The sequence below is a fragment of the Mercenaria mercenaria genome, chromosome 5 (genome assembly GCF_021730395.1).
Source record: "Mercenaria mercenaria strain notata chromosome 5, MADL_Memer_1, whole genome shotgun sequence".
Taxonomy (NCBI): domain Eukaryota; kingdom Metazoa; phylum Mollusca; class Bivalvia; order Venerida; family Veneridae; genus Mercenaria; species Mercenaria mercenaria.
The window spans coordinates 46,417,899-46,441,370 of NC_069365.1; the positions used below are offsets into that span (position 1 = coordinate 46,417,899).

The 23,472-nt window shown below is 34.0% G+C and overlaps 1 protein-coding gene across 1 annotated transcript; it reads right to left on the bottom strand.

Annotated features, from left to right (window-relative positions):
* Positions 1-6,307: 6,307 nt before the first annotated feature.
* Positions 6,308-14,539, bottom strand: LOC128557011 (general transcription factor IIF subunit 1-like). Its single transcript, XM_053543410.1, has 2 exons — positions 14,499-14,539; positions 6,308-8,322 (listed from the first exon to the last, which is right to left on the bottom strand). Exon 2 carries the CDS (start codon positions 8,319-8,321, stop codon positions 7,380-7,382), a length of 942 nt encoding a protein of 313 aa, XP_053399385.1. The 5' UTR covers position 8,322; positions 14,499-14,539; the 3' UTR covers positions 6,308-7,379.
* Positions 14,540-23,472: the final 8,933 nt, after the last annotated feature.

Genomic DNA, 23,472 nt, shown 5'->3' on the forward strand with positions numbered 1-23,472 from the left:
AAAAACTCACCTGAGCATTGCTCTCAGGTGAGCTAAAAAAGCAAACCAATGAAAACTGGTATCACATATGCAGAATGTCATTTCACCATTTCAAATGTGTCTCATCCTGAGGCATTCTCTCTGCATTTATAGGAGTATTTCGCTGTAAATAGGGTAACATAAATGGCAGCTGCTAACCGATGAAATTTTAGCAATGCCTTTGTTTTACACACATTGTAAAGAATAATCATGTAACTAAGTAGACAAGTAAATATCTAAATCCATTTACAACGTACATACATCTCATACTGTAACCGTGTACATACATTTTTTGTAACTTTAAAATACATTTTCTGTCAGCCTCTGATTTTATATAATCCTAGCAAACCATAAAAATAATTATACACTTTAATTAGTGAAACTCTTAACAATTAAAATCTGTCATTATAGAAGTTGTCTATTTTGATTCAGATATGTTAGATGTATCAAATATTTTTATACGATGACGAAAACAGATATATTAAAAGTAAATAAACTGGTGCACAAAGTTTCACTTTGAAAAGAACCTAAAAAGTCAAAGTTTAATTTTTTGTTTACGTAATGAAAGCTATTTCATTTAGAGAAAAGGTTGTATTAATCAAAATGCATAACATGTACAGACTTATTTTCAGTTTTATTAGGGTGTTGTTATTTGTTTTGTTCGGTTCATAAAATATATATATATATGAAAATACATGGTCGAAGTAGAAAGTATAGTTTTGATGTGGATTATTAAATTGTTATAAAGGTTACATGGAATCATGCATTTAATATTTATCGAATCATGTCCATGAAAAAACCATTACATTGTCTTTACGACAAGCATAAACTTGATTATATCATATTACAAATGAATGTATGTACAATAACGTCTGTGCAATACAGTATACAACTTTATAACCTAGGAAATAAAGTATATTAAAATCAAAATGACAGGCTTGCTAGAGCTGCATGAAATTCTGACATCGGCAGCGAATTAATTTCATTCCAGAAACATTAATTCGGAACGAACGCGAGTCTTCGCTATTTTTAAGTCAGGACATAACTGGTACATTTATAATCAGTAATGCGGGTTCCGTATCAAACAGAGCTTTGATTCACGTGACGCTTCAGGATGATGGTGCTAGTTCCTTTGTTATGCTAAAACTATTTGCTTTGATATTATCGTGCATGCCTATTTAATTGTATTTGCGATTTTCGGCCTGCAAAAATATCGGTAATCATGCACTATAAAGTTATATTTCTAAATTTCCGAAACGAGTGTATAAAATGCATCAGTGAAAATGGAAATATTGTAATATCTATAGAAAGATTTATTTATAAATGTCCTTAACCCTTTTATCCGTACCAAAACACAGACGTCCTTAACTCAAATACGAGATTCTTAATATATATAACCTTATGTCCAACGTATGATTGTTTCATCTTCTTCTAATAATTAAATGGGCAGTGTGTTATATGTTATATATAATAGAATAATTTTAGGCGAAAGACACATACTACTTACTGTCGTATAGATGCTTAAACTAACAAAGAATAATGTATCTCGTAGTAAAAACTAACAGTGATTAATGACGGAAATATCGTTCGATTACATTAATATTTAAACTAGTATCTTTGTACATGACATTACTTTACAGCTGAACCAAATTTTACGTTTCTTAAATATTCGTAATTGATTTCACCACAAAGTCCATTCTTGCTATAAGTAATTCTAATGATCGAAGCCATGCAACACTCGTAAGTTAGATAGAACACATTTAGCATTCTCTGCTACGTGGCTGAGTAATTTGAGATTTTGATGATTGTTGCCGTAGGCTTGTAATTTATTCTAACTTGAAATCTAATTGGATATTCACCAAATTTTCGCGCTTTTTCGTATTATTACATGTTCAGTTAATTGGAATAGTAAAATTGAAACAGCAAGGAACAGCAATTCAAAACGGAATTAAACTGAATAGAGAGAAATGTAGAAGAAACATAAAACCAAATTGAAACACCATCGGGATTTTAAAAAGAGTTCTTCGAACATGTTTTCTTTACAAATCCTTCTTTATGGAGTCATATGATCGCGCTTCATAGTGTTTTTGTCTCATTTTTTTACATTCAGTGAAATGATTACGGGGTTTCATCACGAAGAAGTTAGAAGATGCGATTTTATTAAATCACTATGTTATTGCGTGGCCTTACGAAAATGTTGTCTGCACTAGCGGACATTCAATACATGATGCAAACGAAAATGTTTCGGGTCAATATAACATTGTTACGGGAGAATAAATATGTCTAAATCATAAACAAAATCGTCAGTAATCGTCCTAATTAGGTTACTAAATTAATTCGAGTTTTACAAAGCGATATCTAAATATCTTATTGCATTTTTTTTCATTAAGTAACCTGAAATTGTTACGCATTGTTACTATATTCGAATGATAATCCAATGATAAATAACAGCAACAAGATCGATAATCCTAGTGAATTATATGTCGCACAGATTAAAGATGTTATCTTACAACTTTCTGCTGTGACACTTTTGATACTTGATCAGATCCCGAACTATTGATCAACTGTTTATCATAATTTGAGCTGCGTCATCTAGTTTAAAGATTTCGTGAGTAATGATCTTCAACAAATCTGTTTTCTTTATTTCAAGTGTCCACGTTATTGCCTTGTTCACGTTACCATTGTATCAGTGAAATTAATAAAAGGTACAATCAATGTGAAGTAACTACGTTAGTGTCAGAAAGAGGAATCCTTTTTAGCTTTATTGAAAAACAATGCTGTTATGTGATACATGTTGATAATACCCCCACGTTGTAAGAAATTGTTGTTCATTAGTCTGTATATGATTTTCGGTTTCTTTAAAATAACACATGGACGTTAGATATGAGCGTAAGTCAATGTACTGTATACAAAAGATAACAAATAACTAAAGGGTCTTTACAGATATCCCTTCAAACTAGAACCCATAATAGCCGGAAAGGCCATCAAACTTAACACATGTTGCGGTCTCGATTATATTTTTGTGAGAGAAAAATCCCGGAACTTGAATAACTATTTCTAACAATACAGAGCCACTTTTTCAAACCGAACATTTATATATCAATAAAAATATACCAAATCTCAATGGAATTAAACTTAAAACAATTTTTCATTGTACATGTTATACTTTCAGAACCATTGCCACCAACGCGAAATTATACTAGCCAATTTCTATCGCACATTTTTCTTTAAAGCGTGCAGTTCGGCAAATGGGTTGGATTAAAAACATTTTCTTTCGCGCACAAGTCAAACTCTCTCAATGTTTATTATCGCAGACACAGAAATTCCGCGTAGTTGTTCGAAAAATGATTGTTCTAACTTTCATAGCCAATTTCAGGAGCTTTCAAATTGTCAATATTTTAAGGTTATTGTATAAATTCAGTACTTCTGTTGCATACATTTTACGTAACCCTCGAAGCCAATAATTCTCCAAAAATGCATTTTATTGGTTAAGAGAATGTTCAGTTTAGAGTGGCTTCACTGGATATATGAGAGTTTCTTTATATAGATTTTATGTTATCAAATGAAATATTAAATATACAGTGTAAATATATGAGACATGTTCTGGCTTCCTCTAAGTATTCGCATCCATTAAATGCAACATTCCTTATTTAACCTTCTATTTCATAATATTGTTGGAGTATATCGTGCTGACACTTATAGAAGATCTTTCCGTTGTCCTTATTGGTATATTTTAGTCAAGGGAAAAAGAAGTTTAAATAACAATGTTACGAGTCTAAGATCCGAGAAGTTTCTATTGTCCAGAAAAGTTCATTTTTTAGTCTTAGGGAAAAAATATGTACATTTACAAATGTTAGCAAAGTATTATTAGTAGGAAAGCACAATGACATTTCTTGTTTTAAAATTATCCTCTCAGCGAATGTATGTTAGTTTTATGGGAGAACGTTTCATGTGCACTGATCTGCACCACTCAACACTTACATTAGAGAATCGAACATTATTTAAATGCATCTGGGGGAAAAGAACCTTATAATGTATAAACTAACACATCATTTCAAATTGTATAAAATGTCCTTAACACCGATGTCGAAAATATACAACGATTCTTAAGAGATAACTTTATGTCGAACGTACGATTCTATCGTCTATTATTCAATATTATATAGCCAGCGTTATATCTAACAGAACATTTTTTATCAATAGACATTCAAGTTCTTCTGTAGGAACTACCATAAGAATCGTGCGCACGAGCACACGAGGAATTAATATCGGTCGACTGAAGTTTAGAATAGTCCTCGTACATGACCACGTATATTGCTTGTAGCTGATACTCTAATATTTGCATACGCAAGAATCACTTCCCCACAAGTCAGCCCTTCATAAAAGTTAGTAATGACCTAGATCATGTGATACTGAATATCAGATACATTACCTGACAAACGCTCGACAATAAGGAGGAACTCATTTAGCATTACCAGCATCGCGCCGCTGTAATTTGAGATTTTGACAATTGTAGCTTTGGGCATGTCATTTATTTTTAGCTTGAAGTCTGATTGGAAATTAAGCACCATTTTGCGTTTTGGGGGCCTTTTTCTAATTACAATACGTTCATTTAAACGAAGTTTAATAAAGAGATAGTATTTTTAAAAGGGAATTAAACAGAAATGAAATGAAGACTAGAAGAAATTTGATATTATAAAACACAGCTTTTGTTTTGTTTTTGTTTTAAATTGGTTTCTATTATAGTTGTGTCTTTTCTAACAAAAGTAATGAAGAAAGTATAATATTTTGTATTAAATGACTAGAAAATCAGAATTTATGTAATATATTTAAATTTAATACTCACACGGTAATTTAAATGTGATAATTTATTTCATCTTGTTAATCTAAATCTTTCAGTTGAATATTCTGGCCCCGTGTTCACAAAACACTTTTCGGACTCAGCTGAGTTTGAGATTTTAATATCAATTTTACTAAACCTTCAAGGTTAAATTACAACTGAGACTGACCATCAATACTGAATAGCCATTTGAAAATAGTTACTAACTTAAAATATAGTTTTAAACATTCTATTTAGATATAAATGACAAATAAGGTTTCATTATCAAACTCAGCTGAGACTGAAAATGTTTTGTGAACACGGGGCCTGACCATTTTAGTTAAACAGCATAAAGGTGTTCTTGCATAGTTATAAATAGAATCAAATATCAAGTGTTCCTTTTTCAGTCTATAAACCTAATCTAAATTAAAAAATTAGTTGAAGGAATATAGATATGTTTAGTTTATTGAATTTAACAATGACAGAAAACAGGTATATATGTACTTATATAAATGCAAATGTACATATAAAAAGGAAAAAAAAACGACAAGGAGGTCACCAGTAAGCTATATCAGTGCGGGAATAAATGGGTTGACAGAAGACGGCGAACAAACGATTTTGAAATTAACTGTTACAAATAATATCATGAGTTTGAAATATTTTATTATAACAAATAATATGATGAATTTAAAATATTTAAATCCTTACATGTCGGACCTTTTTTACATACTTTTTTTTGACACTGTGTACTTTCAAAACGAAGACTTAGCATGCTTATATCAAGTAACCAGAACAAAAAAAAATCTTTTTATTAAATTTTACAACAGTACGCTGTGCTTTTTTTCTCACGACTACCTGCCTTGTATCAAATTTATTCATTGACAACCAAACGCTCTAAAATTTGTTGATGTCCCGCCGGGTACATGTTTGTATTAAATGTTGAAAGACTTTTGAGCTTTCTAAATATCGACTTTGTTTACAAATTGAAGTTTAAATTTATAGTGCACATGTTTTATGCTCTACCATTTTCATTATTTTGAGGAATTGATCACTAACATCTTACTATGTCCTTGCTCTAAGTCCCGAAGATGAAAAATAAAATCCATAAACAGATCATTTGAAGCATAGAACATGCAAATTAATCGAAGACACGGTTTGACTGAGTCTGTTCGTGAGGGGTAGGGATATGTGCAACACCCCTAACGAACACTATCAGAGCTCTTAATATCCAAAAACATTGAATTGACTCCATGGAAAATATAACAATACTGAAACATAATACGAGGAGACTTAATACAGCCGCCATGCAATGTGCTTAAAGACTCTTTTTGTGATTGTTGATAAGCTCTGTATGAAGGCAGAACGTATCCAAACAACAATAATAACATACTCCGTTTAATTGAGAGTTTACGAAACATGCAAACTAATTAATTTAAATTACGCTTATTTAGTTGATACTGTAACGTGCACCGAGGAATAGATATGATATTATAGAATTTTCCTTCAGACTTCTTTGTCTTATGATTATTTGATTATGGACAAATGATTTTTAAATGATTATGTTGTTGAAATAATTATGTTTAATTAATGTAAATGAAGCATGCATCCCTCGCAAATGTATAAATAATTTTTCTCCAAGCTTTCTAGCTTTTGATTAGACCCTATATAGTATAAAGGATCAATGTAGGTTTCTGTCCTCTATGACTTATATCACAGGTTTCGGTCCCTATATAACACTAACAGACTATCTAAACTTCTACCTGTACCTTAACTATTTGTCTGCAAACCTCGTTTTCTGTCTACTATTATTGACACAACCTTCCTACGGCACAATGCACCAATAGAAAACACGGTTGAGCCAATGTATAGTAGGTATAACGTTATGAGAATGCAGCCGAAACGTCCTCTTCGAAATTCAACACAACAATGAATTAATATTCAGTGATACTCACTTTATAACGACTATCCGTAGCGCCCTCTGGTGGTTACAACGACTGTCTGTAGCGCCCTCTAGTGTTTTATTCTGATAGGCTAATATCTTACCATTTCAAGTAATGAGCGTCTGTTATTCTTACGTTATATAGCGTCTAGCTATTTGAACCTGTATCACCAGAAATACAATGTATATACAAATTCTAACCTGACTTAAGTTACATGTTGTCATTTCTGATATAAATAAAACCAATATTTATAGGAATGATTATATATTTTGGCCACAAAACGTGAAACTACCCACCTGAATTGGATTGTCGTAATTTAGTACAAATGGCGTTGCAGAATTAAAGGGAAACAACTATGCAACTACCTAAGCTAATTATTATACTACTCCTGGACTGAACTACCGTAATATATTCGTTACATTACCCATGCCTCCGAAGGTCATGCGTCCCGCATGGATAAAACAAAACACCTTTCAAAAACAAAATATTTTTATTACGTTTCTCGTAATAAAATATGCAAGCTTATTGCTTGTCGAAAGCACACAAAGAAATGTAAACACTTATTAAGACTGTCTTATACAGTATCAATACACACAGTTCTCTTATATTCTAGATGCTAAGTCTGTTATCTTATCTAAAAGGCTCTTCTTGTACTCGAACTTTGCTATTTCTAGATCTAGTTTACGTTTCTCAATCTCGAGTTTCTCTTTTTCTAAGTCATATTTTACACTGCAGCCTTCTTCGACTTTGTTACTATGTTGTACGGTTACACTATCATCTTGACCCCCATCCTTTTCTTTCTTTACTGAACTATCTTCTGTACCCTGGTTTTCTGGAAGTTCATTTCTATCTTCTCTGTCAGACAGCTCTATGTTGTCATTATCTGACAAGTCTCCGGACATTTCGTTCTGATCTACACTTTGTGTATTTACTACAGCTTTTTCTTCTGTCACTTTCATTACTTTTACAGGAGCAATAACTGGATTTGGATTCGTCCTCTTTCTGTATATCCTACCAACTCTTATGTCATTTACAAGTCTAGAATCTTTATTCTCGCCGGCCTTATCATTCTTTGCAGTGTTTTGACTTTGTTCCTGTTTCTCGCATGTTTCAACGTCTATTTCAATATCTGGGTCTTGATCCCAGTCGGAATTACTACTGCTGTCATCGTCTTGTTTATCCTCTGGCACAATGTTTCTGGAAACATTACATCTCTTATCCCCACTCTCTTGTTCAAGACCACTTTTATTGTCTTGCATATTCTTTGGCACAGTGTCTGTGAGAATATCACAACTCTTACCTCCACTTTCTTGTTCAATATTGCTACCTCCAGGAAAAGCATCACTGGTTGACCCATGTACTCTTTTCTTGTGTTTGTTCAGATAGGTTTCTTTCTTGAAGAACAATTTACACAGCACACAGCAGAAGCTTTTCTTCTTGCACAACAATAGGTGTTCTACAAACTTATCTTCATCTATCATGTGCTTGCATAAGGGACAAAGGGTTTCAATTTTCTTTCTTTTTGTCTGTTTTGTGTTTGCCATTCTGAAAGTAGAAAATACATATTCGTTTAAATAAGATGGTTTCTTAATTTTTCTACCAAATCTTGTTCTTGTGTCTACTTCTTCAATATCTGGCCCTGAAACAAATTCAGTGTTCAAGTTTTCAGTATTTTCGTTTCGGGCATTCGTCCCTTGAACTTCGTTTTCAATGTCTGGACCTGAAACAAATTCAAAATTCACATTTTCAGCATTCTGGCCATGCGTATTGGTCTCTTGAGCTTCTTTTTCGACCTCTGTCCCTTGCCCAGAAAGAATCTGATCTTTAATCTTTCGTATTCGGTTTACATGAATTACCTGTAATGAATTTTTGAAACCACAGTTTATTTTATACAAGACATCTGAAATTTTCTCTTTTACTAGAAAGGGACCTTTCCAATATGATGTAAATTTGGAAGAACATCCTACCTTTTTTACCGGAAAATACACTAGTACCTTGTCTCCAGGATTAAACCTATTGAAAGAGAGCTTAACATCATGAAACATTTTCTGTCTTCTGATTGAATTACCTGTATACTGTCGTACCAAATTATGAGCCATTTCTAGTTTTTCTTGAAGCTCCCAAACCCAGTGTGACCTAGGAATTGATTTCATAAAAGATGGCATTTCGAAAGCCAAATCTAGTGGTGTAGAAGTTTCTCTACCCAGCATAAGAAAGTTTGGAGACATACCTGTTGTTTCATTGTCTGTTGCTCGATAAGCCATCATCACATAAGGTAAATACTCATCCCAATCTCTGTGGTTATCTTTTACAAACATACTAAGCATAGTAGTTAAGGTTTTATTAAAAACTTCTACCATTCCATCTGACTGTGGGTGATAAGGTGTTGTTCTTGTCTTTTGAACTTGCAATAGTTCACACATTTCTTGAAAAAGCATACTTTCAAATTGCCTACCTTGATCAGAATGAATAATATTCGGTACTCCAAACCTAGCTACAATTTCTTCTACCATAATCTTAGCTACTGTTTTAGCCTCCATATTAGGCATTGCAAAAGCTTCTGTCCACTTTGTAAAATAGTCTGCTACTACTAAAATATACTTATTACAATTTTCTGTCTGAGGTAATTCACCTAAAATATCTACTGCTATTCTTTCCATCGGATAACCTGTTCTTACTACTTTCATTGGGGCTTTATTATTTGGTATCGGACCTTTGCGTTTTAAACACTGTTCACAGCTTGAAACATAATTTCTTACATCGTTTTGCAGACCTGGCCAATAGTAGCGCTGTCTAATTTTACTTAATGTTTTTCTTATGCCAAGATGCCCCGAAGCCTTTATATTATGTGAGAATCTCAATACTTCAAGTCTATAGTTAATTGGTACTATAGCTTGCAACCTGATGATATCAGTACCCAATACTTCCCACTTCCTTACTAATAACCCTTCATGTATACTTAATCTTGTCCATTGTGCCCATAATGATTTTAAATAGAAACTCTCAGAGCTTATATCTTTGTAATCTGGTTTGACATTTTCTGTTAGCCATTTTACTACAGTCTGTATATCTTTATCTTCCGTCTGTGCCTTTTGTAAGGTCATATCAGTATCTTCATCATCTTTATCCTTCGTGGTACGGAGTGCCAATACTTGGTGTTCTTTTCTTTCATTTATTGGATGTCCTGTTATTCCACACTGTTTGCATGGTATCCTACTCAAAGCATCGGCATTTCTATGCATTTTTCCGGGTCTGTGTTCTATTTTCATGTCATATGTGGCAAGAATTTCAAGCCATCTAGCAACTTGTCCTTCAGGATTTTTAAACTGCATAAGCCAACGAAGGGATCCATGATCTGTTCTTAACGTAAAAGGTTTACCATAAAGATAATGTCTGAAATATTTAACAAAATGGACAAGAGCTAACAACTCTTTCCTTGTCACACAGTATTTACGCTCAGACTTTGTAAGTGACCGACTTGCGTATGCAATTACTCGTTCATTTCCATCTATTTCTGTGATAAGACTGCTCCTATCGCTATATTACTGCCGTCTGTGTCCAATATGAATGGCTGAGTAAAATCTGGATGTGCAAGTATAGGAGTTTCTGTCAATTTTTGTTTAAGGCAATTGAAGGCTTCTGTGCATTCCTCACTCCAGTTAAATTTCTGAGACTTCTCTGTTAACTTATGAAGTGGTTTTGCGATATCAGCGTGACCTGGAATAAACTTTCTGTAATAGCTACAGAGCCCTAGAAATGAACGAAGGTCATGTACATTTCTTGGTATAGGCCATGACTGTATACAACTAATCTTTTTCGGATCAGTCTTAATTCCTTCAGCAGAGACTATGTGCCCTAAAAATTCTACTTCTTTTGAAAATAAGGAGCACTTTCTGGCTTTCAATTTAAGGTCTGCTTCCTCTAACCTTTTGAATACAGATTCTAAATTATCAAGCATATTCTGAAAGGTTTTGCCAACTACAATTATGTCATCGAGATAAATCAAGCATATATCCCATTGTAATCCAGCCAATATTGTTTCCATGAGCCTCTGAAACGTCGCAGGGGCATTACATAGCCCAAAAGGCATTACATGAAACTCAAATAAACCTTGTCTTGTCATGAATGCTGTTTTCCTTTTATCCTCTGGATCAAGTTCAACCTGCCAATAGCCTGAACTCAAATCAAGGCAAGAAAACCATTTTGCTCCAGACAACTGATCTAACGATTCGTCAATCCTTGGAATCGGGTATGCATCCTTCATTGTGACGTCATTTAGTTTTCTGTAATCGATACAAAATCGACGTGTCCCATCCTTCTTTTGCACTAATACAACTCCACTAGCCCATGGACTTGAAGATCTTTGTATAATTCCTTTTTCTAACATGTCAGTTATATGAGTTTTTACTTCTGTATTCATGTGCTCAGGAAGTCTTCGTAGCGACTGCTTGATTGGACGGGCATCTCCTGTTGGAATTTTATGGCGCACTATACCTGTGCGTCCTAGATCTGAATCTGTTTCGGAGAATATATGGGAATATTTAGTAAGTAACTTTAAAATTTCTTTGCTTTGCTTTTTATCAAGGCCATTTGAGGCTCTTTCATAGAGATCATGCATGTGGGCTGGCAACTTTATACAACCTTTAGCTTTAGAAGGTTTTATAGTATTTATATTCACAACTGGACTCATCGAAGCTACGTGAGTACCTGCATACATTACACGAGGTTCCTCAGACAAGTTCATAACTCTAATAGGTATTTTATTTTCTGCTTTGACAAGTGATCTAGCTATCAGACCATTGTTCTCCAAAAATGGGCGTTTCAAAGGTTCTATTAAATATAAATCTTTATCAGGTTTTAATGTTCCATGAACTTTCCCCTCAATAAGTATTTCTGAATTGCCAGGAATTTCGGTTCGTTCTACAACAACAACTCTATAACAACCAATTGGTCCTGAACAATTCAACTGATATCGCTCACCATTCAATATCAAAACCTCTCCTTTTATATCGATGCTAGCATTTTGTGATTTCAGAAAATCAAGCCCTAAAATTGCTTCTCCTTCTATCTCAGAAACAATAACATCAATCGAATATGTATGGCCTTTAATATCAATGTTAACTTTCGTGCGTCCCCTAATATCGAGAGAAGTGCCTGCAGCCGTAATAATATCAGATTTGTATGACTCTAAATTTGTTGGAGCACCTATCCTATCCATAAATTTACTTGAAACAATACTCAAGGTAGCCCCTGTATCTATCAAGCATGTAGCATCAAAACCATTGATTTTAACTTCAATAAACAAACCAGATCCATTATTACTAGTATTATTTGCATAATGTTTACCTTGACTATTTCGAGAAGGGGTCTGGGTCTGTCTTTTTGGGCACTGATATTTAAAGTGACCTATTTCTCCACACTCATGACATTTGTAACCTACACCAGTTTTATTTGATGTCTTATCATTATGAATATTTGAATTAGGATAACCTGAATTTGTATATGTTTTACTTGCATTATTTTTTGTTGTGACCTAAAATTTTGACCTGTATGCGGGAGGTTAGATCCTTTGTTTTGTTGCAATATTTTTTTAATTCATACATTGATTTCTGTAATTGTTCAACATCATGTTTTAACTTGGCATGTGAACTGTCTGTTTGACCGACAGCACGCATGAAGTTTTGTCCATCAACTATTTTCCTTTCAGCCCTGTTAAAAGCTTCCAACTCTACCGCATGTCTAACGGCATCATTGAGACTTACTGGTCGAGCCTGTTTTATTCTAAGTCTCATATCTGAATTGTTTAGGGAATCGATAAACTGTTCTTTGGCTAATGTCTCCTTAACATCGTTTGGAGCTGATGGATAAGCTAAGTTTGTTAACCTTCTAATATCCTGACCCATCTCTGATAAAGATTCTGTAGCCCTTTGTCTTCTATCTCTGAGCTGTGTCCTGTATAATTCAGTTTGATTAGGCGGTGCGAAACGCTCTTCCAAAGCTATAATAAGGTCCTTGTAGCTACGTCTACATCCGCCGAGGTTTCCAAACACGCCCTGGGCTTGTCCACGTAACGAAACGGCCAAATAAAGCCCTTTCTGTTCCTCTGTCCATTTATTAATCTCACAGCATGCTTCGAAATGAGCTTTATAATCGAGCCATGAACCTGTTCCATCAAAAGTTGCAGGTTTCATGTAAAACTTTGGTTCAATAACCCTGTTTGAACTTTGTTGTTTTTCAACGGTTGGCTCTTGACTGGGTTTCTGTAACTGGTCTTTTGAATTTTGTAAGTCTCCGTCCTCCTTATGCTGGATGCCTAAATTTAAGCCTTGAGACTTTGTTCTTTTTGTTACGAATTTATCCCAAGAATTATTTTGGTCATCATTATTTTCTGTATCTGCATGGGTAACCAAAGGTTCAGTACTTCGTCCCATACTTTTTATGCCAAGTAATGGTGTCTGTGTCCCTTGAGTTACAGATGGCCTTTCAGTCTTGACAGAATTTATATCCGTTACCGTGGCCCTGTTTTGGTCATTAGATACCACAGGCTTCCTTTCATAGAGCACTGTGTTAGTTATGTTCGGGGTACTATGCTCCTGACTAAATGTCTCGTAACCATCAAGTTTGTCAAAAAATTCTGTTGAATTCAGAGGGGTCTTGGAGATATGTAACTTATTTTCTAGTATCTGTTTTCCTAGAGTTTGTATCTCTAACTGTACCCGCAAGCTTTCATTTTCCATTTCAAGTAGCCTAAGCTTACTCATTATAGTCTCGTGTCCCTCGTCACTTTGATTATCCATGTTTAAAACTCAAAATATTCAAATGTCTATTGCAGGGATGCGTCCTTAATTATATGTCTATGCGACTATGGTTTGTGTGCCTTGATCTAAACTAAGTACCTATCTATTCCTATCTAGATATCATCCCACCGCTGCCACCAATTTTCTGTAACGTGCACCGAGGAATAGATATGATATTATAGAATTTTCCTTCAGACTTCTTTGTCTTATGATTATTTGATTATGGACAAATGATTTTTAAATGATTATGTTGTTGAAATAATTATGTTTAATTAATGTAAATGAAGCATGCATCCCTCGCAAATGTATAAATAATTTTTCTCCAAGCTTTCTAGCTTTTGATTAGACCCTATATAGTATAAAGGATCAATGTAGGTTTCTGTCCTCTATGACTTATATCACAGGTTTCGGTCCCTATATAACACTAACAGACTATCTAAACTTCTACCTGTACCTTAACTATTTGTCTGCAAACCTCGTTTTCTGTCTACTATTATTGACACAACCTTCCTACGGCACAATGCACCAATAGAAAACACGGTTGAGCCAATGTATAGTAGGTATAACGTTATGAGAATGCAGCCGAAACGTCCTCTTCGAAATTCAACACAACAATGAATTAATATTTAGTGATACTCACTTTATAACGACTATCCGTAGCGCCCTCTGGTGGTTACAACGACTGTCTGTAGCGCCCTCTAGTGTTTTATTCTGATAGGCTAATATCTTACCATTTCAAGTAATGAGCGTCTGTTATTCTTACGTTATATAGCGTCTAGCTATTTGAACCTGTATCACCAAAAATACAATGTATATACAAATTCTAACCTGACTTAAGTTACATGTTGTCATTTCTGATATAAATAAAACCAATATTTATAGGAATGATTATATATTTTGGCCACAAAACGTGAAACTACCCACCTGAATTGGATTGTCGTAATTTAGTACAAATGGCGTTGCAGAATTAAAGGGAAACAACTATGCAACTACCTAAGCTAATTATTATACTACTCCTGGACTGAACTACCGTAATATATTCGTTACAATACTCATTTATTTTAGACCGACTATGAAGCAAGCTACACATATTAAACACCTCATTCCTGGTGGAATCTATCGCCTCGTTGTATGGTACTATATTAGAAGAGAAGCCAGTTTCTGTGCGCCAAGCAAGGAAGTTACTAGTATCATTTTTTTATATCTTTGGTATGACACGGTCGGGGATCAAACACACGACCTCCCGCTCTACAAGCATATGCTCTAGCATCGAGGCGGTAGCTAATCTCGAATTTTCCCTGAGATTTTTTTTCAAATCCCTTCAAAGTTCTTGTTAACTAATGTATTTTCAGTCCATTTCAGTAAAATTCGACAAACTGTGTTGAAGTCAATTTGAGGTCACGTCAGTCAAATACTATGTATTCCAATGTACATCTCAATGTGATAAAGTAAACACGTTACCTAAGGCTACATAAGACGTCATTATTCCACGCAAATATAAAACGAATTTAAGCATTGACGGAAATTAAAATAATGTTGTGCATATTTATGTCTTATTGAACTGCTTTCATAACTATTTATGGCCCGAGGAAATACACGGCAAACGAACACAGTGTCCTAGATGAAGCTACAGTATTTTGCTTTTATGTTGAAAATTTCCAAAAGTGGGCCAATTTTTGCATTTAAGCTAAACATGGCAACAAATAAAATGAATGTACATGTATTATAGTGCAAGCAACCGAGTTGATATTTTTTTAATCAAAATTCACTTATATCCGAATACCAAAATACTCGATTCCTTTTAATGAAATTTAATTATATAGATGTATGTTTCTACAATTAATTATTGGGATAATATATTAACTCAATAGCATTTTCTCTATACTACAAATCCACTGAATTAAAGCTATGCACTAATAATCAATTTTACAGACACCATAAGAACAGATTTTCCAAATTCGTTTTCAGAAGAAAAATCCACTTTAGTCGTTTAAATCGCACCGGGTAATAATTGAGCCGCACCATGAGAAAATCAACATAGTGCATTTCCGACCAGCATGGATCCAGACCAGCCTGCGCAAATGCACTATGTTGGTTTTCTCATGGTGCGGCTCATATAACTAAGTTAGCGTTTTCACGGCGGACCTAAAGGAGAATATGTTTGCACCTTGCATCGACTTAGACGGTATAACAAGAGTATATTACTTTTACCAGAATAATGCCATTAGAGAAATAATTTTCTTATGCATCCATCTGTTAATGGATGTGTGCTGGTTTTTTGCACAGTGAACAACAATAATGTGCATTACAAACTTCTCTATTATTGACCGTAAGATCGCTTTAGGGAGGGAACAGAAGGAATGAGGGAATAGTATCTTTTCAATATCTGTAAGGCAATTTGTTGCTTGTAAGCAAAATGGTAAATATCCAATTACAGAAAATCCGACATGATGAAACACACCTTATGTCTCGATTTCTCGATTTCTTGATTTCTTTGTTATTTAGTTGCTGTCCTTTTTCAAATATAGATATAATACGAACAAACTGGTAACATTAGATGTATCCACTGACAAAGATGTCAGTAATGATATGTGTTCCCTGTTCAGATCTTCTAAAAGTAGCTACCTCTTTATCAACACAATGTCTTTTACAAATTTAACCGCATTGTATTTAACAGAATTTTTTTTCCCGCGTGTGTTGCTGATCTTGCTTGAAACACTATTTCTTTTTTTCTTTTGGGTTTAAAGCCGCTTTTCAACAGTATTTCAGTCATGTAACGGCGGCCAGTGTTCCTGGATTCTGTACAAGTACAATCCTGTTCTCCGCAAGTAACTGCCAACTTCCCCACATGAATTATCAGAGGTGGAGGACGAATGATTTCAGACACAATGTCTTTTATCAAATCGTTACGGAGAACATACGCCCCGCCCGGGGATCGAACTCGGGACCTTTCGATCCGTAGACCAACGCTACTACTGAGCTAAGCGGGCGGGCTTGAAACATCATGTTCAACAATGTATGAAATATGTTCATTATAAAGCATGGTTATAATAACAGTTGACTGATCGAGGATGTTGTATTAGACTCGAATGGATTTTGCCAGATCTGGATAACCTGAAGGGCACAAACTTAGATTAGGCGACTGTTGCAATGACCTTTTATTACATAACTCCGTGGACCTGAAAGTAATTTACAAAAAATAAAACATACTTACATTATGGCTGTTATTTCAAACTGGAATTTTACTTCTCATTAGGAACGTCATATCATCATTTTTTACCCACACTGATTTACCGTACCTTGATTAAATGAGAAATTGTAATAAAATGTTTACAATGAGTCATGAACAGTAGTTTGCAATTCATGATACAAGACAGACCTTGTCGGATAATCTACGATATTACCTTTCTTTTCTTCATCTTTTTTTCTTTGCTTTTTATGGCTTATGAATAATAATTTAGACTGTCCGAATACATGCTTGGTATGGGATTAGGTTTCAACACAGTATAATCAGTAATTTGTTTTCTGCATGCTATGCTTTTTTTCCATTTCTCATATTCAACCTAAAAGTCTCATTCACGCTAGACTATATCAGTTCAAAAAAGGTACAATTAAAAATGGCGTAACTAAGTAAAGAGTTATAGTCTGTTAATTTTTCTGTCCAATTTCAGCTCCAGTCAACGGCCTTTTCTGTTGTTTTTGCTGGATTTGCACTATGAGCAACAATACTGCGATAAATTAAACTATTCTAGGTCGTCGTATCTTTTATTCGAGAAATAGGAGAAATAATGGAATATAATCGCAGTATCTCAAAGGCAAAAGAATCTCTATTGTCAAAAGGGACATATCAATTTACAGAATGTCCGCTGTAATTATAGACACATCATGTCTTGGTGTAATTGTATTTTGTTCTTATAATCTTTATTGCATTAGCGTCCTTAACGAGTTAATACTGGCGGGGTGAATTTTACTAACTGCCATGAAAGTCAGTAAAGTGTGTTCTTGTTCCTGATTTATTTTTTTAACTGAACACCATTCTTCTAAATACGAAAAACAGTTTTCCTGGTTTTAATGTTGAAGATGATATACTAAGTCCGTTAATCATATTTATCATGAATAGATATGTAAAGTCTAATGTAAAGAAATACTATAAATAAATAATATCCATTTAGGCTAAGGGTTTATATGAATCTTTTAGAAGGTAGAACTACATCTTATTTTTATAACAATTATGTAGAAGAAAAGCTATGTACTAAAGAACAATACTTTATTAATTTAAACTATACCATATGGAGGCTGATTTCTGCCATTTCGTGTTGGCGTGTTGGCGGGGCGAAAACACGACAACACGAAAACACGACAAAAACCTGATATGTCGAGTTTTCGTGTTGTCGTGCCGGCGGGGCGAAAACACAAATTTATCTGCCGAGTTTTCGTGTTGGCGGTTATAAATTTATCGTGTTGGCGCCCTTTATTTGTAGTGGTGTTTTCGTGTTTTCGCCCCGCCGACATGAAAACACGACAAATACCTTAAATGTCGAGTTTTCGTGTCGGCGGGGCGTAAACACGACAGCACGACAAATAACGGGCGCCAATACGATGATTCATACAAGCCAACACGACAACTCGACAAATAAATGTGTCGTGTCGGCGCCCTCTAAATGTCATGTTTCGCCCCGCCAACACGAAACCACGAAATGGCAGAAATCAGCCACCAGAATGCCATCCAGTAAGAAACGCTCTTGAACTCTTCCAACTGTTAGTTTTTCAATTCCAGGAAAGTGTCTCTGATGATCTACGTAGCAGTCACGTTCACTTTACTGTTGTATTAGCTAATTGAATATAAGCTTCATTCAAATTGGTATTATAACTAAATTAGTACTTTACGATGAATTCCAATGAGAAACTTTCTGAGCGTATACAGTACTGTAATATTTCACTTTTTTGTAGAATAATTTCACGCTAAGAGAAATTCTTTTGTTTAATTAGTTTAATAATATTTTATTGTATTTGTTATTAGGCATATGTACAATAGTATGAACACAAAAGTAACATATACAAATGGATTGGGCCACGAGTTATATCAACATCAGCAAACGGCCCGTTCCACATGAAGTCAAATTAACAGCTCTGTAAACAAAGTGATAGATTATATGTCTATGATAACTTTTTAACTATGAATGAAAAAAAAAAAAAGAATATGCTTTAAAACTTATTAATTTCTGATCAAAGAAGTGAGAAAACGGAGGAGAAAATGACTGTAAAGAAGATAAAAAAATAACTTTCACAAAGAAAAAAATATTTTAATGATTGAAAAATAATCAGAAATCCAGTTAGAGAAAAAAGGAGGGACGATTCCTCTGAATTGTTCGACAGCCGGCACCCGCACCAACCCAACCACCCCGTGGGCCCATCATCTACATCGGAAATAACATAGGGGCTGCAGTAGTAAAACATTAGTAAAAACGTTTTGTATTCTTTATAAACTTTTGAACTTCTGCAAATAGTCTAACATTTTCTTCATCAGTACGACTACTTATTCCAAATAATAGTTTGTTAGTATTTATCGGATGAAACGGTCGTGTATTACGAAATAATATTATTCTTTGGTCAGCAAATAAGCGACATCGGAAAAAATAATGTTCAGCATTTTCGAAATTATGACCACAGTTACATTTTGGAGTGTCTTTTAGATGATTATTGAATAAGTCTGCATGTAAGTTACTACAATTATTTCTAATACGGGCGTGATGGACCTGTTCAGCTCGGTTTCCACTAAGGAAGAATGTTGGTACAATAGGGGGTTTGTATACTTCTTTCAATTTTTGTTTGAATTTTGCGAGTGTATCTATTTCGCGGATATTTTGATCTTGTTCGTCCCACAGTTTTATCGCTGATGGTATTACAGATTTTGAATATATTTCGAGGCGTCTGGGTAGCGTTACAAAGTCCGAGTTATTTCTTAAGAAGTACGAGTTAGAGTCTAAAACAGTTGGCGGAAATAGTATATTTAAGTAATCGGGAAGTTGACCATATTTATATTTATGAACTAGAATCAATTTTTGCATTTTTCTTCTGTCTGCAAGTGATACCCAACCTATTTCGCGTAGGAGATTTTCTATTGAGACTGACCTAGTAAGACCGCTTACTATTCTCGCTGCCTCATATTGTAATTTTTCAATAATATTCTTTTCGTAAGAAGTACAATTATCCCAAACTATAGACGCATATTCCAAATACGGTCTTAAGTATGTAATATAAATTTTATTGAGTGATTTTCGCTTTATTTTGAATTTAAGCATTCTCATAGAACCAAGTACTTTAGAAGCTGATGCTACGATGTTAGAAATATGGGTATGCCAAGAGCCGTCCTGGCTTAAAGTTAGACCTAAGTGTTTATGATTTTCAACAAAGTTTAACTGTGAGTTTTGGAAAGTTAATTTAGGTCTAGCCATATCTGAAAGGGAAAAAAATAAGACTTCCGTTTTCGAAGGATTGAAATTGACTAACCATTGTTTGGACCATTTATTAATTATTTCTAGGTCTGCATTCAAAATTGATTCCATGTATTGTGTATTTGAAGATGAAACCGCGAGAGAACTATCGTCTGCGAAAAGACGTGTAACACTAGTAAGGGACTCTGCAATATCATTAACGTAGATGAGAAAAAGTAAAGGCCCGAGCACCGATCCCTGTGGAACGCCTGATTCTAAAACTTTTTCATTAGAAAAAGTAGAGCCGACAAATACTTTTTGAGTGCGGTTACTAAGATAGCTTGATATCCATTTAATGATATTTCCAGAAATACCGTATTGGCGAAGTTTGAATAAAAGTCCTTTATGCCAAACTCTGTCGAAAGCTTTCGAAATGTCACAGAAAACCATACACATAGATTGTTTATCGTCGAAAGATTTGCATATTTGGTTATATATATCGATAAGTTGGTATATTGTAGAATGTCCTGGTAAAAATCCTGACTGGTTTTTGTATATGAACTGGTTTTCACAATTAAGGTAGTTTTATAAATATTTAAACACGATACGTTCCATGACCTTTCCTACGCAACTTATTAATGAGATAGGTCTGTAATTGGAAGCCATATCCTTTGAACCTTTCTTAAACAAAGGCATAACATGAGCTTTTTTCCAAGAAATTGGATAAGAGTGTTCTCTAACTGATCTATTAAAGAGGATACACAGAGGTTTGCAAATAGTTGACGCTGTTCCTTTTAACATGCGATGACTAATTTGATCCGGGCCACTTGCTTTATTAACCATTAAGTTTGATAGTACATCTATCACTTCTTGTTCTGTAATAACAAGATTATCTAATGTAGAGTCAGTTTTTAATCTGAAGTCTGGAAGATCTGTATTAGCATCATCAACATTAGAAACAGCGACAAAGAAGTCATTAAGCGTATCCGCCTTATCATATTCTGACGTTGAATAAGTATTATCGTTGTTTAATAACGGTGGAATGATTTCACTTTTTACCGAATTTTCTTTCATTAGGGTTTTAACAAGTTTCCAATACTGGCGAGGATTTGAAGAACTTAAATCATTCAGTGAAAATTCTGTAGAGTTATAAAATTGTTCTTTTGCATATTTTTTCATATTATTGACTTTGTTCCTGAGATTTTTATAAATTTTCCAGTCAGATACTTTGTTAGAATTTATTGCTATACGTTTTTGTCGATCACGCTGACGTGAAGTTTTTCGTATTTCAGAAGTATACCAAGGTTTGTCATTGGGACGGACTGTTACTAAACTTGTTGGAATACAAAGTTTTGCAAGATCTATGTATCTTTCAACAAAAGAATCAGCCGCGCTATCTAAACTACCATGATTTAAAAATGACCAGTCAGTATTACTTATAAGAGTATTAAATAGCTCAAAATTTGCATTTTTGTAATTCCATACTTGTCTTTTGTAAGATGAATTTAATTGTAGATCAATCTTAATGTGAACGTAGGAACCAAAATGATCACTTATATCCCTGTCAGTTTCAAAAGTTCCTGCGTCAAAGTAATGAATATCTTTTGTTATTGCAATCGGATCGATAAGTGTGCTAGAATGACTTGTTACTCTTGTTGGTTCATTTATAATATTGTTCATGTTATTCAATGTAAGAATGTCACGAAATTTATGGTTTGCTGCATTGAGTTGATCTTCATTTACATCTCCTACCATTATAATGTTACTATTTATTTCGGCCGCTTTTTCAAGACAAGTATTAATTCTATCCCAAAAATCAACAAGTGAGTTCGGTGGTCTGTATAGCGTGCAAATTAAAAAGGATTTCTTGTGGTCTTTGACATTTATCCACATTGATTCCGGTAAGAAACCTTCCAATTCTAGTAATCGTTTTGGCCGCAGTGAAGACGAAGTTTACATTAAAAGGCCTCCGGAGTGCGCACTTTTGTCTTTTCGAAAAACCGTATCGAAACCATCAATGTTTAAGATATCGTCATCTACATCAAAAGATAAATGAGTTTCTGTAAAACATAAAATACTGTTGCTAAAGTCTGAAAAAGTATCCTTAACGTAGTTCATTTTATTTCGAATACTGCGTATATTTAAATGGAAGATTGTGAGGCATTCTATAGTATCTGGTCCAGGATTTTCTTCTATATCACCAGACAGCAGAAGAGTTACTTTGACCATAATAGACGAGTATATGAATTGAATGAATAATTCAGAGTTAATCTGTTCATTGCTTAGCAAAGCTCGTGAGTTTGGTATATCACATGCAAGAAGAACAATTACAAATGAACATTCAATACAAATTAAATAGCTCCATATATAACACAATATGCGATGCAGTATGCTCACTTGTTTTATAAATGTATTAAGTAAAGCTGCAAAAATTACATTTAATAAACATATGCGAATTGTGAATTTCTTTGTCAAACTCTGTCCCCTATGTTTATAATAAAGTCCAATGGCCTGTCTCCATGAAATTATATCGTTACCCATGGGGGAGTAATATCAAGTCAAATACTATGGAGTAAGGCCCTTGGACCCAAGTTGTCAATTGGTGTAGTAATGAGACCCCGCGGCACCCGGAGCCGATACGAACACACAGGCAGTCGAACAAAACAAAGGATAAAAAAACTACATGAAACATAATTTGTATACAAAAACACACCAATTCCAAAATGGTGAAAAACTAGGTGAAAAATGCTATTAAACTACTTCTCGTACTTCTCTATAACAAATGAGTTTGACAATATACAATAGAGGGGAGATTATTCCTATAAGACATAAGACATAGTTTTCTCCCTTTAAATATTTCGTTTATGTCATATATTGGTTATTTGATATAATTAATCAAATGCATTGCATGAACGATATCTGTTATACAAAAACAGCGTAATATTACACAAAACCTTCAGAACGTATACAAATGAAAGATGGTTTACATAATAAAAGTCTTATTTCATCACTTATAAAAATCATATTTCATGTATACATTTATCAAAAACTAATGCACCATACTGAAGAATCATCTCATATCAAAATTTCTTTAATCCAGTTTACGCTTATCATATTACCAAATTAATATTAGACCGTTAGAAAAGTCTATCATACTATGATATAAATTATTGTCAGCTTGAATTATTGTACCACAATAGTGTATTTAATAAATCAACCGATAAACTTGACCAATGATTCACTTTTTCCGTGCAATTGGTAACAATATAGCAAAGAGTGTTTGGCTAGAAAACTAAAGTAATGTGTCACATACATTTTAAATTGAACAATATGACGAAAACAATTTAATGGATAATACAATTTGATATGTGTTTTGATCACTGGACTTAATATTTAGTTTTACTTGGATTTTATGAAAACGTCAATTAGAGGTACGTACTACTTTTTATGTACTAATTTCTTAT

What these genes read in the sequence shown, in the direction of transcription:
- LOC128557011 (XM_053543410.1), bottom strand. Translation starts at nt 8,321, where the DNA reads ATGGCAAACACAAAACAGACAAAAAGAAAGAAAATTGAAACCCTTTGT.